At 45.1% G+C, this 18,928-nt stretch overlaps 1 protein-coding gene across 1 annotated transcript in view; it reads right to left on the reverse strand.

The window, feature by feature from the left end:
* LOC137541401 (granzyme A-like) overlaps nt 1-18,589 on the reverse strand; it is a 62,866-nt gene extending 44,277 nt beyond the window's left edge. The window contains exon 1 of the mRNA XM_068262713.1: nt 18,463-18,589. Within this exon, the coding sequence (XP_068118814.1) occupies nt 18,463-18,589 (127 nt within the window). The remainder of the gene's footprint in view (nt 1-18,462) is intronic.
* Nucleotides 18,590-18,928: the final 339 nt, after the last annotated feature.

Genomic DNA, 18,928 nt, shown 5'->3' on the forward strand with positions numbered 1-18,928 from the left:
TTTCCAGCCCCCTGTAGTCCATCAGATCCAGTGGTGGCTCCAGGATTTTTTTTGAGGGGGTGCTATGCAGGTGCTGGACCAACTTCTGGGGTAACTGATAACCCACAGTGCGCAAAGCTTCAAAAATGGGTGTGGCTATGACCAGGTGGGGTGGAGCTAACTGTAATTACGCAAAGATAATGGGCCCAAGTTTTGGTTACCCTTTCCCCAGAAAATTCACATAATTGCGCAGGTTTTCTCAAGAAAATACACATAATGTGAGCAGATTTGACCAGAAAACACGTTCAATCATGTGGCAGATTTGACCAGTAAAAACGCTCAATCATGTGGCAGATTTGACCAGAAAACACGTTCAATCATGTGGCAGATTTGACCAGTAAAAATGCTCAATCATGTGGCGGATTTTACTAGAAAACACTTCAATCATGTGGCAGATTTGACCAGAAAACACTTCAATCATGTGGCAGATTTGACCAGAAAACACTTCAATCATGTGGCAGATTTGACCAGAAAACACTTCAATCATGTGGCAGATTTGACCGGAAAACCCTTCAATCATGTGGCAGATTTGACCAGAAAACACGTTCAATCATGTGGCAGATTTGACCAGAAAACACGTTCAATCATGTGGCAGATTTGACCAGAAAACATGTTCAATCATGTGGCAGATTTGACCAGAAAATACGTTCAATCATGTGGCAGATTTGACTAGAAAACACTTCAATCATGTGGCAGATTTGACCAGAAAGCACTTCAATCATGTGGCAGATTTGACCAGAAAACACTTCAATCATGTGGCAGATTTGACCAGAAAACACTTCAATCATGTGGTAAATTTAACCAGAAAATACACCTGTTATGTTAATAAATAAATAAAAAAAACATTTACTCATCTGCAGAAGACCTCCTGTCCCGGCCTCCGTCCGGCGCTCAGCTCCCACGATCCTCTGCAGCCAGCCTGCAACGTCCCCGACTTAATGAACTAAAACTCCCGCGCTGAGAGCTGGGCTACAGGAAAATTATGCCCGAAGCCCTGCAGTGCAGACACGTAGTCTTCAGAGCAGGGCTTCGGACGCCATTTTACCGTAGACCTGCTTTGCCGCTGCCGGAGCTGCGGGATGCTGCTGCCAGTGAACTGACTGCACTCATATTTGCGAAGTCAATAACTGTGCTTGTGGAGAACTCAAAAGCATTGGATCAGTCAGAGAATGCAGAATTTTTCAGTAAAAAGTGAATTACTGTAGTAATTTTAGACCAATCACAAGACTCAGAAGCTACTGAGTATTCCCGAGTCTTGTGATTGGCTGAAAATGTCTATGTTATTCTGATTACCACTGTAAAATTCTGCATTCTCTGGTTGGTCTAATACTTTGGAATCAACTCAGAAGTATTTAGCCAATCAGAGAAATCCAAAAAGACACCTCATAAATTGCAAATCGGCATAGTGAATATCGGAAATTCAGCGGAATCCGAATTCTGCGGAATCGGAAATTTTCCATCCATCCCTAGTCCCAGAGTAGTTCTGAAGACTCATACATCCCTACTGGGCATGTGCAAGTCTTGTCCAAGAATGTCCAATAGCTACTTGGAGGACAGTGCTGCAATGATGGTCCAAACGGAGGAACTGGAAGGAAGGGATGATCTCAGAGCTTAATCATGAGTAATCATGAGTGATTACTTGTGATTCAAACGAGAATTAATTACAGCAGCTGATAGGCGGGGATTGGAAGGGTTACAGTATTTACCGATAAATCCCCGTCCTCCCCGCGCTCCATATAGGTCCATGCGTCCTAATAGTAGTGTTCCAAGCCTCGCTGCCTTTACTTCCTTCTTCAAGCTGGAAGGAGGAAGTGACGGCAGCAAGGCTTGGAACACTACTATTAGGACGCATGGACCAATATGGAGCGCGGGGACAATGCGGATTTATGAGTAAACAGCCCTTCCAATCCCTGCCGCTCAGCTGCTGTAATTAATCCTCATTTAAATCACGAATAATCACTCGTAATTACTTGTGATTAACCTCATAGATCATCCCTGCAGGAAGGCTCTATGCCAGGCATGGGCGAACTTGGCCCTCCAGCTGTTAAGGAACTACAAGTCCCACAATGCATTGCAGGAGTCTGACAGCCACAGTCATGACTCATAAAGGCAAATGCATTGTGGGACTTGTAGTTCCTAGAGGGCCGAGTTTACCCATGACTGGTCTATGCTATCCAGAGCCTTTACTTTAGTAAGCAAATTATGAAACTTGAAGTGAATTCTCACTCCAGATTCTCTTTCAAATTCTTCATACTGGAATACTGTATAAAATGATTTGCTGTACAGAAAAATACTTGGAATAATTTTGACAGTAATGTTTCATCTACATTTTGGTACATTATTAGCTGAAGAGTGCTGAAAAGTTATTTTAAACAGAAGGTAAAAATTATCTTTTAGGAAAAAAACTGATGAATCTCAATTTCTGCTGAGGATCACATACTGTATGGTTAAAATATGACATCAACTTTTTTTTAGAATACATCATAAGAGACAATCAATGGACCAAACATACCTTTTAACACACAATGGGCCTGATTCACAAAGCGGTGCTAACAGTTAGCACCCTGGTGAAAAGCCCTTTATCACGCCTAAACTCAGTTTAGGCATGATAAATTTAGGTGTGATAAGTTTAGGTGTGATAAGTTTAGGCATGATAAGTTTAGGTGTGATAAGTTTAGGCATGATAAGTGTAAGCACCAACTGCGTTAGCACCGCAGTGCACAACTGATCAAAAGTTTTGCGCTAGCAAAGTCTGGTGCACTTCGCATAGAGTTTAATGGCGCTGCTTTGCGTGCGGGACTTTGCACGCTATCTACACTTATCTAAACTTAGCATGCCTAAACTTATCACACCTAAACTTATCACACCTAAACTTATCACGCCTAAACTGGCTTTTCACCAGTGTGGTGCAAAGGTTATCATGCCTAAAGTCTTTTAGGTGTGATAACTGAGTTATCACCGCTTTGTGAATCAGGCCCTATGTATAAATCAGGTTGTCTGAATTTTTTCCCTCAGTTTCTAACTCACTTCCAAAGTAAACCTTATCATATCCTTATTATAAAAGTAGGGATATATACTTACATGGATGCATAAATAAGGCGAACGTTGCAGCAAATATTGGCAAGTAAACGCTCATGGTGACTGCAGAGTGTTGTCACTTGTGTGGTCAATGCACAATACAGTGAGAAGTTAGAACAGCTTTTATATTGTTGAAGCAGGCCCATAGCTAAAAGCTGTCTGATTGGTAGAGTGTTGGTCTGGTCACTGTAATAGGAACACCCTGAGCTCTGCCCCCTAACTTTCATCACATACTTCTCAATCATCCTCTTGTGTAACACCTTCCTGGTCTTTCCAGTTACTAGTCATGAAATAACGTCCACAGTGACAGCATGCTGAAAGTCAACTTACTATTATTATTTTTTATTTATAAAGTGACAACATCTTCCATGGCGCTGTACAGAGTAATAAACAGTCAATAGTGAGGACCATAACTGCAAACATACTGTAGTTCCTGCATAGTACAATTGTAAATCCAGCAACACCAGCAAGCAATAAAATGCTCAAAATAATTTTAAAAGTGCTTTTTCACCTACTTTTTCAACTGCATAGTGCTGAAAAATTAGTTAATTGCCTATAGTCTGGCCCCAGGTGAGAAGACCTAGGAAGCGGCATGGCGGAGTTCCAAAGAAAGTGAGACATTACGTATATGCAAAAGTGAGAGAAGGTAACCAAAGTAGATGATATGAAGGTTTCATAAGAGGAGCATAGGTTGAGGGTGGTATAGTATATGGACATTTTTTAGGAAATGTATGGAGGTGGCACCTTATGGAGAGTTTGAACTGGGTCTGAATGACAAAGATGGGCAGCATCAGGTGGATGAGATGAACAACATAGTTCAGTAGGGAGTGGAGAGGTACCAGCAGTCTGTTTCTTGGTATGCCACAGAAAAGGATGTTGCAGCAACTTAAAATTATCCATACTGGAACACTGCATAAAGTTATCCTGTAATAGATTGCTGTTAGAATAAACCTACACAACTGAGTTCCATTATGGGGAACAGAGAGCACTGCCCTGGTGGTAAATAGGGATGATCAATAAGATGCAAATATCGGGGCCATGCAAACTCATTATGCAAATTTATTCAGCTTTTGAAATGGACCAATAAAATTCCACTCAGGATTTGATTGGTCAATTTCGAAGCTGCATAAATTTGAATACAACATGGGTCTGTTTTGTATTTTATTGACCATCGCTAGTGGTAAATAGTTACAATCTATTCTCCATGAAAAACTTTGCCGAGAAGGATAATTTGTGGACACCCACGACCATTTAATCATTTCTTACTTTTGCTTTTTTTGTAGGCTGATGACAAATCAACTAGAACAATTCTAATCAAGCATCTGATCATTTAACCATGTGCTTCTCCATTCTCCTTCTCCTTGCGGGATGTCCTTTGTGAGTTCCTTAAACTCTTTTGGCAAACTAATTGATGGGACTGAATCAGGAAAGGTGAGGTTTATTAAGTAGAACATTTCTCCATTTCTCTGTCCATTCTAACTGGCATGGCTATGGCCCTCAAGGCGTACGAGAGGAATCAGCGCAGGAGACTTGGGCGCAGGATACAGCCGGTATATGGCTGATCCTGCTGCTGCACAAGTCCCGGCCATATTAAATACTATTCCCCCTCCAGGCTGTCATGGATGGTAGGGAATGAAATAATTTGGCTTCCAGCAATTGCTGGAGGTCAAATTATAGTGTTTTATAAGTAACTTCAGCTCCGTGTTCTGATGTGCTGAAGTTACTCACTGCTGCGCCCAAGTCTCCTGCGCTGGAATGAATGTGTTCGCCCTCAAGGACTGGAGTTGGACATCCCTGGTAGAGAGACTTATCAGTTTGACTTACCCACAAAGAGAAGCCTACATAGAAAGATGGTTTTACTATTTTAAACCAGATCAGCATATTTAAAAGGAGTGATCTGTGACTTTATTCACTTCAACAGAACTGCTTATCACCTGTGGCCACCGCTGGCATTCACTGAAGTCATGGATTGTTACTTTTAAAATTGTCAACTGTTTGTAAGACTTTGGTGTTGAATGCAAATTTAATGCAAGCTGTATGCAGTTTGGAATTAGGCCAATCATATGCACTTCATGCTGGTTTTTCTTGGCCCACTTCCAAGCTACATACAATTTGCATTAAGCATGCATGCATACCAGAATATATTTGCAACTCACTGGCTATTTTACAAAAGTGCTTCTGCATACAAGCAACATGCTCAATGAGAAGTCCTGCTATTTCCCTATGCAGACTTGTATTCTCCAGAGAATCAGAGATCAGCAGCATGGAGCTCCTTTCCCTGAGCAATACCAGCTCACATAGGCCATACATTTTTAGGGGAACTCTGGAAAGCGACTCTCTCTATTTAGAACAACGGGTAAATTGTAATATATTATTTGATATAAACACCCCCACAAATAAACTTATTTTTTATACTTCTTTCTTCTCATCTATAGCCTTTTTTCTTCTTCTTTATACTTCTTTTTCCACCTCCCCTGTATACCTCCATCATCTAAAATATTAGACTGGATGGAGAGAGACACCCCAAATAGTAAGTAACTTTTAAATGCTATTGAAAATAAATGAATGGTATTACCTTAGATGAGGAGTGGATTCTGCAGAAATTCCGATTTCCACCAATGCCATTTTTTGATCTTCTGTTTTCCCATTTCTGTTTTTCTGATTTCCTATTTTCGGTGTTTCCACTGTAGACACAGTGGCCAGCCAAGGAAACTTAGTGCAGCAGATGAAAGACACATCAAGCTTGTCACAGACCGCTAGGCCGGTCTGCGGGTGGGTCAGTCGATCAGCGTCAGAAATCCTCTCACACAGTCATTTGTTCATCACGAAGGGTAACCCGCGTTCGCAATTTGATGAACTGACTCACGAAGGGAGCGTTCTGATACCAACCGAATCACTCCACACACATACAATTCAAAGATCTGCCACCAAGCGAGTTACACAGCCCGCTACTGTAATTATACTAGGACTTGGAGAACGCTCTATTAACCCTTAGCAGTATGCAGGAATCTGGGTCAGATCTGACTATCTGAGCCGGATTCACGCATACGGGTTATAAATGTATACTTCTATTAAACACAGGGTAGCGAGTTCAGGAGAATAGGTACGATTGTGTATATTCAGCAACAGGTCATAACCGCTAAACGATTTTTAAACGTTTAATAACACAAATGCATTACATACAGTTATATACACCTATTAACATATAAAACACAGAGCTTAAAAATAAAAGGAATAAAATCAGAAAGTTCTTACTTAGTTAGCTGAGCAGTCCATTTGAAGCATGAAGAAAATAGTCCAGTTTAAAAGTAGGCATTCAGGTTAAAGTCTTTGTACACAACATGCGCCCGGTTCTCCTTGAGCACATGTCTAGACCTTCCTGGTAGATGGGAATTGAAGAACTGGGAGGAGTTCCTTGCAAACGCTTTTTACTGACCAGAGTTTTGGGGCGGTCACTACCTGGAAAGTAGGTGTGTTTGAGGCAGGGTTACCTCCTGGCAGTCAGGTTGCCACCCACAGACTTGGAGCAAGGAATGTACCAATTATTAATAATTTGTGTAATTCCGCCCCAGATGGGTGCATCGCAAATCCGAGACCATATTCATAAGCAGCATGCGACTCTGTATTAAATGAGACTATACACGCCTAGTCTGTCGAATTTGCTCTACGCAGGTCGGATAAAGTGGTCTCTCTCTTGATTCCTGATAGCCAGAAAATTATAAATCATGTGAGTGATAGAACTGATTTCTGGGTATCAGGAAACGTGTTTGTTGTCTTTCTGTGCCAAACCCATCTTGAATTATTAATAAAGTAAATGTTCCCATTGTGTGAAGCTATAAGCTTGGAGGGAAATTTGAAGTTCAACCAGTTTGAGCTGGTTTGGTGGAACATGAGCTGTGTGACCAAATGGCTGCTCCCCAGGTGGTCTGGCCACTTGTGAATTCTTTCCTGACCTGAACAGGATGTGGGGGAGGGCTGTACTCCTGCATTGCTCTCAGAAGAAGAGCAAAGAAAGGCATTTGTTATTCTACCCAGGGCTGACAGTAACTGTGTGGGGCCATACGAAAATCGTTGGCGTTTACGCGCACGACTTTCCGTAATATCCGTCACAAAGCTTATTACCTCTTTGAGATTGGAAGGTGTCCATCAGCGCCATCAGCTCTTAAATGTCAAAAACCAGTGGGACCCAGGTACACCCATCTATTGTCTGGAGAAGCCTGGCCAGAATTGGTCTTCATGGAAAAGCCATAACATGGAAAACAAAAATGGCAGCAGATGATCTGGACTGATGAGTTAAAATGTGAAATATTTGGCTGTAGCAGAAGGAAATTTGTGAGTTGAAGGACTGGAGAGAGGTATGAAAAATGAGTGTCTGCAGGCAACAGTGAAGCATGTTGGAGGTTCCTTGAACATTTGGGGCTGCATTACTGAAAATGTGGTTGGATATTTGGTCTGGATTAATGCTGAGACATACAGGCAGATACTTATCCATCATGAAATACCATCAGGGAGACATATGATTGGCCCCAAATGTATTCTGCAGCAGGACAACAACACCAAACATACAGCCAAAATCATTAAGAACTATCTTCATCATAAAGAAGAAGTCCTGGAATGGAAGTGATGGCAGTGGCGTACGTAGGGCATTTGACACCTGGTGCTGGGTATTAAAAGAGACCCCCCCCCCCGCCATAAAAAAAAAACGACTGTGGCATGCTAAACACGACACGGCGGTAATGCCAGGTGTAGGCTCCCTTCCCAAAGTTGGCCTCAGTATAGGTAGCTAACAAAAAATGGGTGTGGCTATAACCTGCAGCACACGAAGAGGCTGGGCATGACTATGATCAGATGAGGGCGGAGCTAACTGTAATTTAAAGTGAACCCGGGAGGAGAGTGATATGGAGGCTGCCATATTTATTTCCAGCCCTGCTGATCTATTTGGCTGCAGTAGTGAACTGAATTACACCAGAAACAAGAATGCAGCTAATCTTGTCAGTTCTGACAATATTGTCAGAAACCCCTGACCTGCTGCATGCTTGTTCAGGGTCTATGGTTGAAAGAATTAGAGGCAGAGGACCAGCACGGCAGCCAGGCAACTGGTATTGCTTAAAAGGAGATAAATATGGCAGCGTCAATATTATTCTCACCTCGGGTTCCCTTTACAAGTGCAACGCAAAGACAGTGGGCCCAAGTTTTGGTTAGTCTTTCCCCAGAAAAGTCACATAATTGTGTAGGTTTTCTCAAGAAAATACACGTAATGTGAGCAGATTTGCCCAGAAATTACTGTACGTTCAATCATGTCGGCAGATTTGACCAGAAATTACGTTCAATTATGTCGGCAGATTTGACTAGAAAATACGTGCAATCATGTGGCAGATTTGACCAGAAAATAGTTCAATCATTTCAGCGGTTTTGCCCAGAAAATATGTGGAATCATGTCGGCAGATTTGCCCGGAAAAAATACATGCAATCATGTCGGCAGATTTGTCCAGAAAATACATGCAATCATGTCGGCAGATTTGCCCAGAAAACACATGCAATCATGTCAGCAGATTTGCCCAGAAAACAGATGCAATCATGTAGCAGACCTGGCCAGAACAGTCGATACACCTGCTAATATGAATTAAAAAAAACATTTACTCACCTGAAGCAACAGCAGACCTCCTGTCCCGACCTCCGTCCGGTGCGCAGCTCCCACGATCCTCTGCAGTGTCATGATCGCTGCTGCAGCAGGTATTGCTGGAAGTAGTAGTGCTGCAGCTCAGGTAGTTCTGATCTCTTTCCATGCAAGCTGCATAGCTTTGTCTGCCTTTCCCTGCTGTCAGCTTGTGACTGATTATCATTCACCTGTGTGGGAATCTGCATGTCTGCTCCCACTGGATGACCTCAGTATAAAGATCTGCTTCCTGCAGGACTCCTCGGGTTTTCATAGCTTCAGTTTTAGCCTGTCTTGCTGTCGCTTCAGCCCCCGATCGTGTTTCTTGTTCTAAAGATACTTTGCTGGTTTTGCATCATATATTGGTTCATTGCCCATATATATGCATACCAGCACGTTTATTATTTTCCTTGTATTCGTGTTACGTTGATACATCAGTGACGCTGATATATACGTACACGAACTGTTTATATCCTGTGTTCAGCTAGTCAGTTCTAGCACGTTGATCACCCGTGCTGAGCTTTTTATCCTGTTCCTGGTCCTGTTTGTGGATTGCGTTCATCTCTACGAGGAGATAACGAATCCTTCTGAATCCTGTCCTGTTACCGTTTGTGGATTGCGTTCATCTCTGCGAAGAGATAGCGAATCCTTCTGAGTCCTGTTCCCTGTATCGTTCCAGTCCTAAGTCAGTGTTCCTGCTTATGTCATATATCGGTTCATTGCCGATATATACATATGTTAGTCAGACGTTACAAATAGTTTCATTGATAGCTGTAATTGTAATACGCTAGGAAATCATACTATTTGTATATTTATCTGTGTTACGTTCATCTGTCTTGATCCTGCTAATTCCTGACTATCCTGTCCTGTCTTTGTGAGGCACGCCATCGCCGCTACGCTTTGGCTGCCTCATTCCAGTCTGTCTTGTTGTGGACGCTTGCTGTCACTAAGTAGCGGCTAGCTAGCAAGCGTTCATTCTGTCTACCTGTCCTGATCTCCTCAGTTCTGGTTTATGCGCTCAGCGCTACTTTGCGCTGAGACGTTATAGCGAAAGCATTGTTTGTGGCTGTCGGATCTGCACCGGCCCTGTGCGCCACAATCTCCTTTTGGAGTCAGTCCTCCCCTCCACTAGACTAGGGATAGCCTGTTTCCTTGTGCTAGTGTGTGTACCTCCTCCACGTCAGCTCATGCGTTGCATGCTGACTGTGGAGAATACACCACCAAGCCTTACATTATGAAAACCCCATTACCAATCCCTATTGTGGGGGGGATTTCCAGAAATGATGACACTGTTTGTCAGGGGTCCGGCTCCTTTAAAAAATTTGAAAAGCTTGGTCCTGAAGTTACAGACAAATTTATATCAGAATTGGTTAAAGTTCTGGCCAATCCCGACTTTCGGGCTTCTGCAATTTCTACCTGGTCTGATTGGATCGTTTGTGCTCTTTTTAAGGGCAAACTTTTTGATTGGGCAATCGATGTCTTAGATCACACTCAGTTTAGACAAAGTCCTTTGCAATTTATAGCTTTTGTAATTCACAATTGGTTGCGCATAGATCCATTGCCTTTTCCTCTTAATGAACTCCTGGCAGCAGGCCAATCAGCTGCTCCTTCAATTGCTTGCAAAAATGATCAGCAAACAGAAAGTGTTACTGATAATTTTCCTGCAGCCTTGAATAAATCACCAAAAACAGCAGGGTCTAAGGCAAAACGCAAACGTTCTAAGAAACGTGTCCGATCTGCAGAGTCGTTATCCTTAGCGACTGAGACCTATAATGAGATTCTGCCATTAACAGATAATGAAATGCAATTGTCTTTCAGGGGAGTTAAATGGACTTATGAAACTACTAATGAACTTTCATCACTGGCTAGGGAAAATAAAGATTTTTGTTTAAAAGAATTATCTGAGTATGATTATGAGGAGATATTACAGAGTACTGAACAAATCAACTTATTTGTGAACCAAGGGAAGTTTGCATACACTACAGTTCAACACTTGCTACAGGTATTGGAGATTCTTAAAGGGAACCAGAGAGGTTGGGGGGAAGCTTTAATACATACCTGGGGCTTCCTCCAGCCCCATACGCACGGATCGCTCCCACGCCGCCGTCCTCTGCTGCCTGGATCCGCCGCCACCGGGTCCCGTCATTGCCGCTAGTCGGCCAGTCGGCCGGCGGACGCGGCCGATTCGCCGCATCACACGGAGCTCCTTCTATACAAGTACGCATGAGGCTGCCTGCTTTGCAGCCGCATGCGTACATGTATGGAGGGAGCCCCTGTGATGTGGACAATTGTCCGCGTCCGCCGGAAGTGACGGGCCCGGTAACGGCGGTTCCAGGAAGCGGAGGATGGCGGCGTGGGAGCGATCCAGGCTTATGGGGCTGGAAGAAGCCCCAGGTATGTATAAAAGCTTGTTCTTTTTTTTTCAGCCCGTTCCTCTCTGGTTCCCTTTAAGAATAAGGAATCTGCCAATCACCTGCTAATTAACCCTATACATGTGCCTGCCACAATCATATCTGCCAACTGTGATCAGCCTAAATGTTTCGCTGTTAAGTATGCATGGGATCCTCCATTCGAGAGGAGAGAGATGGAAGCCCTGGTCTGTGAATGGAAGAATGATTCAAGTTCATTTTGTCAATTTTACAGTGCAAAAAGTGAAATGGTATTGAATGCATGCATTAAGTCAGCCTATAACCTAATAGAGACTGGTGTGTGTAGGTATGACTGTGTGGCTCCTTTGATTGATGTGTGGGAACTGATTTTGGATGATTTTTATGTGACTCCGAATTCGCAAATATGGCGTTCTGACCCGCCTGCTTCAGCACCTTTCGCTGATTCAGCAGGTGATTCGGAGCTCTTTTTGTGTGAAATTGAAGTTCCTGCAATTCCACCCTGTACCATGGATAACTCAGTGTTACTTCCCAGTAAAACAGAAGCCACTGATACTTTCTTAACCTTGCCCTGCACAAATTTCTCAGCAGAGAATCCAGAGGTCCTGCTGACTTCCGAGTCCAGTCTAGCCAGTACTCATGAGTCTTTGTTCAGTGAAACAGACACCAGAAAAATCTTGCCTGCCTCTGCAAACACTTCTGCAGAAATTACCTGTGTTAATAAAGTTCAACTCCTGTCTGATCCAGCAGATGCCAATAGATGCACTACATCAGTTTCCGAGTCCCAGCAATCCTGTCTAGAAACCTCAGAACCCCAGCATCTGAATTTTCCAATTTTACAAATGAATGGTGATTCAGATGCGCAAACATTGTGTCTTGATCTTCCTGTTTCTACACCTCGCTCTAGTTTTGTGAATAGCTCAGAGCATCTGCTATGTGAACCTGAAATCGCAGAATTATTACCTTGTTCAGAAAATGTTCCAGTAAATTTGCCCTGTATCGTGAATAGCTCAGAGCATCTGCTATGTGAACCTGAAATCGCAGAATTATTACCTTGTTCAGAAAATGTTCCAGTAAATTTGCCCTGTATCGTGAATAGCTCAGAGCATCTGCTATGTGAACCTGAAATCGCAGAATTATTACCTTGTTCAGAAAATGTTCCAGTAAATTTGTCCTGTACCATGAATTGTGCAGTAGATCTCTCCAATGAAACTCAGGTCACAGAATCATTATGCTGTCCAGCAGGTGCTTCCATGGTTTTGCCCTGCAATATGGACTGTTCAGTGATCCTGTCCAGTGAAGCTGTGGTCGCAGAGTCTTATGCTTCACCCAGTACTTTGGATACTTCAAACCCTCTAGCAGAGGAGTCTGAGGCACTGCTTACCTCAGTTGGTGTTGCAGTAATATTCACTTGTCTAGCAGCTGTTTTGGAATTACAGTCTGCTCTAATAAAACTTGATGAATTTCTGCTCAGCAAAGCAGAAGCCATTGAAATATTGTCCTCGTCAGCAAGTGTGTTAGATACCTTGCCCTGTACACAGTCTGATTTAACCAATGTTGTTGAGTCCCTCTCCAGTGTTGTAACAGCCGAGGAACTCCAGCCCTGTCCTCTGAATGTTTCAGAAGTCTTGCCCTGTAACATGGATAATTCTGATTCTCTGGTCAAAATAATAGAAATCTCAGAATTTCAGTCCGGTCTGATGAGTGTTCCTGAAACCCAGCCCTGTATCCTGAAAGATTCTGGTTCTCTGGCCGCTGTGGCAGAGGTTCCAGAGTCCCCTTCCTGTCCAGGGAATTCCTCAGTTTTGCCTAGTCCAGTGGGGGCTGCTGCAATACTGACTTGTTCTGCAGCGCCTCATGAGCTCCAATCCAGTGTATTAGATGAGTCTCTGTCCAGTCCAGAGGTAGTTGTGGAGTCCCTATCTGGTTCAGTGCATACATCAGAAGATTTGTCCTGTCTTGTTAGTGCCCCTGAATCTGATTTGTTACTGACTTTGCGGGAATCAGCGACATCTAAGTCTGATCCTGCATTCTCGTGTAAAAGTCCAGTAGTTGCGAAGTCTAGTCATGATGATTTTTTTTTGGCCAGTCCTGGTTTTGGTCCTGTCTTGGCTGACCCTGAGGCTCACAGTTCCTTGACATGCCCAGAGGTTTCTCTTGTACCAGTGTGCCCAGATGTTCTTTGTGTGCCAGAATGCCCAAGTGTGTCTAAGGTGTTAGCGTGCTCTGATGCTTCCTTAGTGGGAACATGTTCTGATGTTGCCAGTCTGCCTGCATGCCCAGAGATGGTTCTGGTCCCTGAAAGCCCTGATCTTGATGTTTGTCCTTGTGGCCCTGATTCGGGAATTGCCCTAGGTTCCATGGGGGTTCTTGATAGTTCTCCATGTGAGCCTAAGGGGCATTCTGACCTATGGGGATCTCTTTGGAGCTTCAAGGTGTTCTGGGAGGTCTCTGAGAAAACGTGTCCTGGTGCCTTGGACTGGTTCAACAGTGGGTTTTGTGTTGGTAAAGACAGTCCCGGTGGGCATTGCAAAGGCTTTGGCGTTTTTGAACGGTTCCTGGAAGGCGGTGGGTATCGCTCAGGGAGTTTCGGAGGGCTTTCTTCTGGAAATCATGGTTCTGATGGGTGTCACACTGGGGCTTGTAGTACTGATGGGCATGGTTCTGTAGGTTCTGGTTCTGATGGGTCCAGTCTTGTGGGGACTGATTCTGGAATTCGGTCTTGCCGGGCTGTCCCGGTCATCATGAATTATCAGTCAGACTGTTTTGTTGGGAATTTCAGTTTTGAAAAGCGTCTGGAATCCGCTTTTAAGGGCGGGGGTACTGTCATGATCGCTGCTGCAGCAGGTATTGCTGGAAGTAGTAGTGCTGCAGCTCAGGTAGTTCTGATCTCTTTCCATGCAAGCTGTATAGCTTTGTCTGCCTTTCCCTGCTGTCAGCTTGTGACTGATTATCATTCACCTGTGTGGGAATCTGCATGTCTGCTCCCATTGGATGACCTCAGTATAAAGATCTGCTTCCTGCAGGACTCCTCGGGTTTTCATAGCTTCAGTTTAAGCCTGTCTTGCTGTCGCTTCAGCCCCCGATCGTGTTTCTTGTTCTAAAGATACTTTGCTGGTTTTGCATCATATATTGGTTCATTGCCCATATATATGCATACCAGCACGTTTATTATTTTCCTTGTATTCGTGTTACGTTGATACATCAGTGACGCTGATATATACGTACACGAACTGTTTATATCCTGTGTTCAGCTAGTCAGTTCTAGCACGTTGATCACCCGTGCTGAGCTAGTTATCCTGTTCCTGGTCCTGTTTGTGGATTGCGTTCATCTCTGCGAGGAGATAACGAATCCTTCTGAATCCTGTCCTGTTACCGTTTGTGGATTGCGTTCATCTCTGCGAAGAGATAGCGAATCCTTCTGAGTCCTGTTCCCTGTATCGTTCCAGTCCTAAGTCAGTGTTCCTGCTTATGTCATATATCGGTTCATTGCCGATATATACATATGTTAGTCAGACGTTACAAATAGTTTCATTGATAGCTGTAATTGTAATACGCTAGGAAATCATACTATTTGTATATTTATCTGTGTTACGTTCATCTGTCTTGATCCTGCTAATTCCTGACTATCCTGTCCTGTCTTTGTGAGGCACGCCATCGCCGCTACGCTTTGGCTGCCTCATTCCAGTCTGTCTTGTTGTGGACGCTTGCTGTCACTAAGTAGCGGCTAGCTAGCAAGCGTTCATTCTGTCTACCTGTCCTGATCTCCTCAGTTCTGGTTTATGCGCTCAGCGCTACTTTGCGCTGAGACGTTATAGCGAAAGCATTGTTTGTGGCTGTCGGATCTGCACCGGCCCTGTGCGCCACAATCTCCTTTTGGAGTCAGTCCTCCCCTCCACTATACTAGGGATAGCCTGTTTCCTTGTGCTAGTGTGTGTACCTCCTCCACGTCAGCTCATGCGTTGCATGCTGACTGTGGAGAATACACCACCAAGCCTTACATGCAGCCAGACAGCAACTGAAACTCCCGCGCTGAGAGCAGGGCTACGGGAAAATGGCGCCCGAAGCCCTGCAGTGCAGATTCAAAGTCTCCAGAGCAGGGCTTCAGATGCCATTTTACTGTAGCGGAAATCTGCGACGACATGACGCTGCGCTCCCGCGCTTAGAACGTGGAAGTGGTGAGTAATCCTCTGCATGCCTCCCTGCCACCGAGCCTGCTGCACTTGTTGGTAATGTATGGAGGGGGAGAGAGGCAGAAGGAGGGGTCCCAGGTGAGGGAGGGGGGATTCTGGCCCCCCTCCCCGCCCCTGCCCCCACTGCCCCTCCTTCTAGCGCTGCTTCCCCCTCCTGCTCTGCTGCTGTGGGGGGTCGTGGCGACACCCTCTAGCTGTCAGTCACCCGGTGCGCAACGCCCCCCCTGCGCTCTATGGTAGGAATGCCACTGAGTGATGGTAAGGCCCCCACAGAGCCCTGATCTCATCATTGAGTGTTTCTGGGATTACATGAAGAAATAGAAGGATGTGAGGAAGCCTACATCTACAGAACATCTCTGGTTAATTCTCCAAAATCTTTGGAACAAGCTACGAACTGAGTTCCTTCAAAAACCGTGTGCAAGTGTATCTAGAAGAATTGATGCTGTTTTTGAAGGCAAACGGTGAGCACTAGAGATGGCCCAAAGCTCAGATTTTTGGTTCGCGAACTTCCACGGAAGGTTCGGTTCGCGCGAACTTTCGCGAACCGCAATAGACTTCAATGGGGAGGAGAACTTGGAAAACTAGAAACACTTATGCTGGCCAGAAAAGTGATGGAAAAGATGTTTCAAGGGGTCTAACACCTGGAGGGGGGCATGGCGGAGTGGGATACATGCCAAAAGTCCCCGGGAAAAATCTGGATTTGACTCAAAGCAGTGTTTTATGGGCAGAAATCACATTAAATGCTAAATTGCAGGCTTAAAGTGCTTTAAAACATCTTGCATGTGTATACATCAATCAGGTAGTAAAATTAGTGTACTGCTTAACACTGACAGACCAAACTCACTGTGTAACACACCACAAACAGCTGTTTGTGTAGTGACGGCCGTGCTGGACTACTGAGCACCATGGCGAGATTGCTCTTCCTCACTCAGTGATGTCAGGTAATGTCTGACTGCCTTATCAACTTTCGATGGTTCTTTCTCTACCTTTGTAAAAGCTTACATCTATTTTTTTTTAAATTTCATTTTCTGCTTGCGGTTCAGTACCTACAACAAGAATCCTATGGAGGGCAAGTCTGCCATTGTGACCAAGGGTAATGGAAGGGGAATGAGGGTTTGATTCCGGTCCGAAGCCTTAGAAACGGCTACCACTACACATTCAAGGAGGGCAGCAGGCAGGCATGCACGCCCAAGGTAGTGACCAAAAATAACAATACAGGAGGACTTTCGAGGCCCTGCTGTGTATGTGAAATGAATCAACTTGAAATCCTTTAACAAGAACCTGTTATGGCGGGCAGTTATTACACCATGTGCCTTTCACGAGAATCATATGGAGGGCAAGTCTGCCATCCATTCAAGTGAAAGGTATGCACTGACTGCCAGGTATAATACAATGTGCAGTCACAGATGCAGTGAAAGGTATGCAGTGTGTAGTGACGGGCGTGCTGGACTGGTGCGCACCATGACGAGAGTGCAGGTGATGACGGCTTTCCAGCCCATATGTTCGCCGGGCTGAGGTAGCTGAATGACTGAACAGTGAGTGTCCAGCTGATCAAATTTGGTCTGACCACAATGAAGCAACAACCTTATTATCTTTGGTGCGCCAACCCCCGAGACACTCATATAGCCGGCGGTCATTGCTTCAATGTGATACACAAGCCCCTTCACCGCTGCAAGGTAATGATCACAAAAGGGAATTGGCACATGTACATGCCTTTTGTTTTGTTGTTGCAGCCATCCGCAGTGCAGCTAGAAAAATTAGGCAGGCATGTACACGGCCCAGAAAAATTATTATAGCAGCCGCTGCTAGCAGTGGCCTTAAAAACTCAGGAATCCCCCTGGTGTCCTGGACCCTGTTGGTGGTGGCGGAGCAGTAATTTTGAGTGTGGAGTCGCACTTACTTGGCTTCCATCAATCTCAGATGGTCAGGTGTGCAGATCCAATAGTCCCGGACACCATGGGACTCAAACTGTAGCAAATGAAGAAAAAGATCCGCACCACCTTCAGAAAAGCTTAGTCTATTTTATTGGAAAAAGACATACACAAGTTTAAAAAGAACTTTAAGGCAGGACAGTCCACTGTTCCGGACTCCTGCCCATCTTCATGCTGCCTAGTGTTGGTGGTGGCGGAGCTGGCAGTGAAGCGGTCTGTGGGCAGAGATGCTGTGTGGGGACTGACTTAGTCTTGGGGCGGGCAGTAGCCATTCAGGATCCATGCCTCCTTCATTTTGATAAAGGTGAGGTACTGAACACTTTTGTGACTTAGGCGACTTCTCTTCCCAGTGACAATGCCTCCAGCTGCGCTGAAAGTCTTTTCTGACAGGACACTTGCGGCAGGGCAAGATAGAAGTTGGATGGCAACAGTGTCTACTGCCACACTTAAGGGCAGGTAGTCGGCTACCTGCCGGTCCAGGCGTTGGTGGAGGGTGGATCCGGAAGTGCTAAGGCATCAAAAGAATGTCCGCATGTCCAACATCACCATGAGATCGCTGGAGCGTCCTGTCCTTGCCTGCATGGACATCGGAGGAGGATTACTGGCAGTGGTACCTTTAGTGCGTTGTGCTGTGACATCACCCTTAAACGCATTGTAAGGCATAGTTGCCAGCTTGTTCTGCATGTGCTGCATCCTTTCTGCCTTCAGGTGAGTTGGTAGCATGTCCGCCACTTTGTACCTATACCGAGGGTCTAGTAGCATGGCCACCCAGTACAGCTCATTCCCCTTGAGTTTTTTTATACGGGGGCCCCTCAACAGGCTGGACAGCATGAAAGATGCCATCTGCACAAAGTTGGATCCAGACGTACTCTCCATCTCCTCTTGCTCTTCATCAGTGACGCCACGTAAGTCCTCTTTCTCCCCCCAGCCACGAACAATACCACAGGATTTAATAGCACAAGCCCCCTGCAACACCTGCTGCGGTTGTTCTTCTGCCGCCGCCTCTTCCTCCTCCACAGAAACACCTTCCTCATCATCCGAGTCTGACTCCTCTTCTTACCCACACAACTCTTCTTCCTCCTCCTCCCCCCTCTGTGCTGCCGCAGGTGTTGAAGAAACATCTGCTTCTGATGAAAATTGCTCCCACGACTCTTCCTGCTGTAACTGTTCCTCTTCACGCTCCTCCACAGCTTGATCCACCACTCTACGCACGGCACGCGCCAGGAAGTAAGCGTAGGGCATCAAGTCTCTGATGGTGTCTTCACTGCGACTCACAAGGTTGGTCACCTCCTCAAACGGCCGCATGAGCCGGCATGCATTTCACATCAGTGTCCAGTTCGGGGGCCAGAACATCCCCATCTCCCCAGATTGTGTCCTTCTACTGTAATTGAACAGATACTGGGTGACGGCTTTTTCCTGTTCTAGCAGGCGAGAGAATATGAGCAGGGTCGAATTCCAGAGTCGGGCTATCACATATCAAGCATCTCACCGGCAAGTTGTTTCTCCGCTGAATGTCCGCAAAGCGTGCCATGACCGTGTAAGACCACCTGAAATGCCCACACAACTTCCTGGTCTGCTTCAGGACGTCCTCTAAGCCTGGGTATTTTGACACAAATCTTTGAATGACTAGATTCAGCACATGTG

The sequence above is a fragment of the Hyperolius riggenbachi genome, chromosome 1 (genome assembly GCF_040937935.1).
Source record: "Hyperolius riggenbachi isolate aHypRig1 chromosome 1, aHypRig1.pri, whole genome shotgun sequence".
NCBI classification, from domain to species: domain Eukaryota; kingdom Metazoa; phylum Chordata; class Amphibia; order Anura; family Hyperoliidae; genus Hyperolius; species Hyperolius riggenbachi.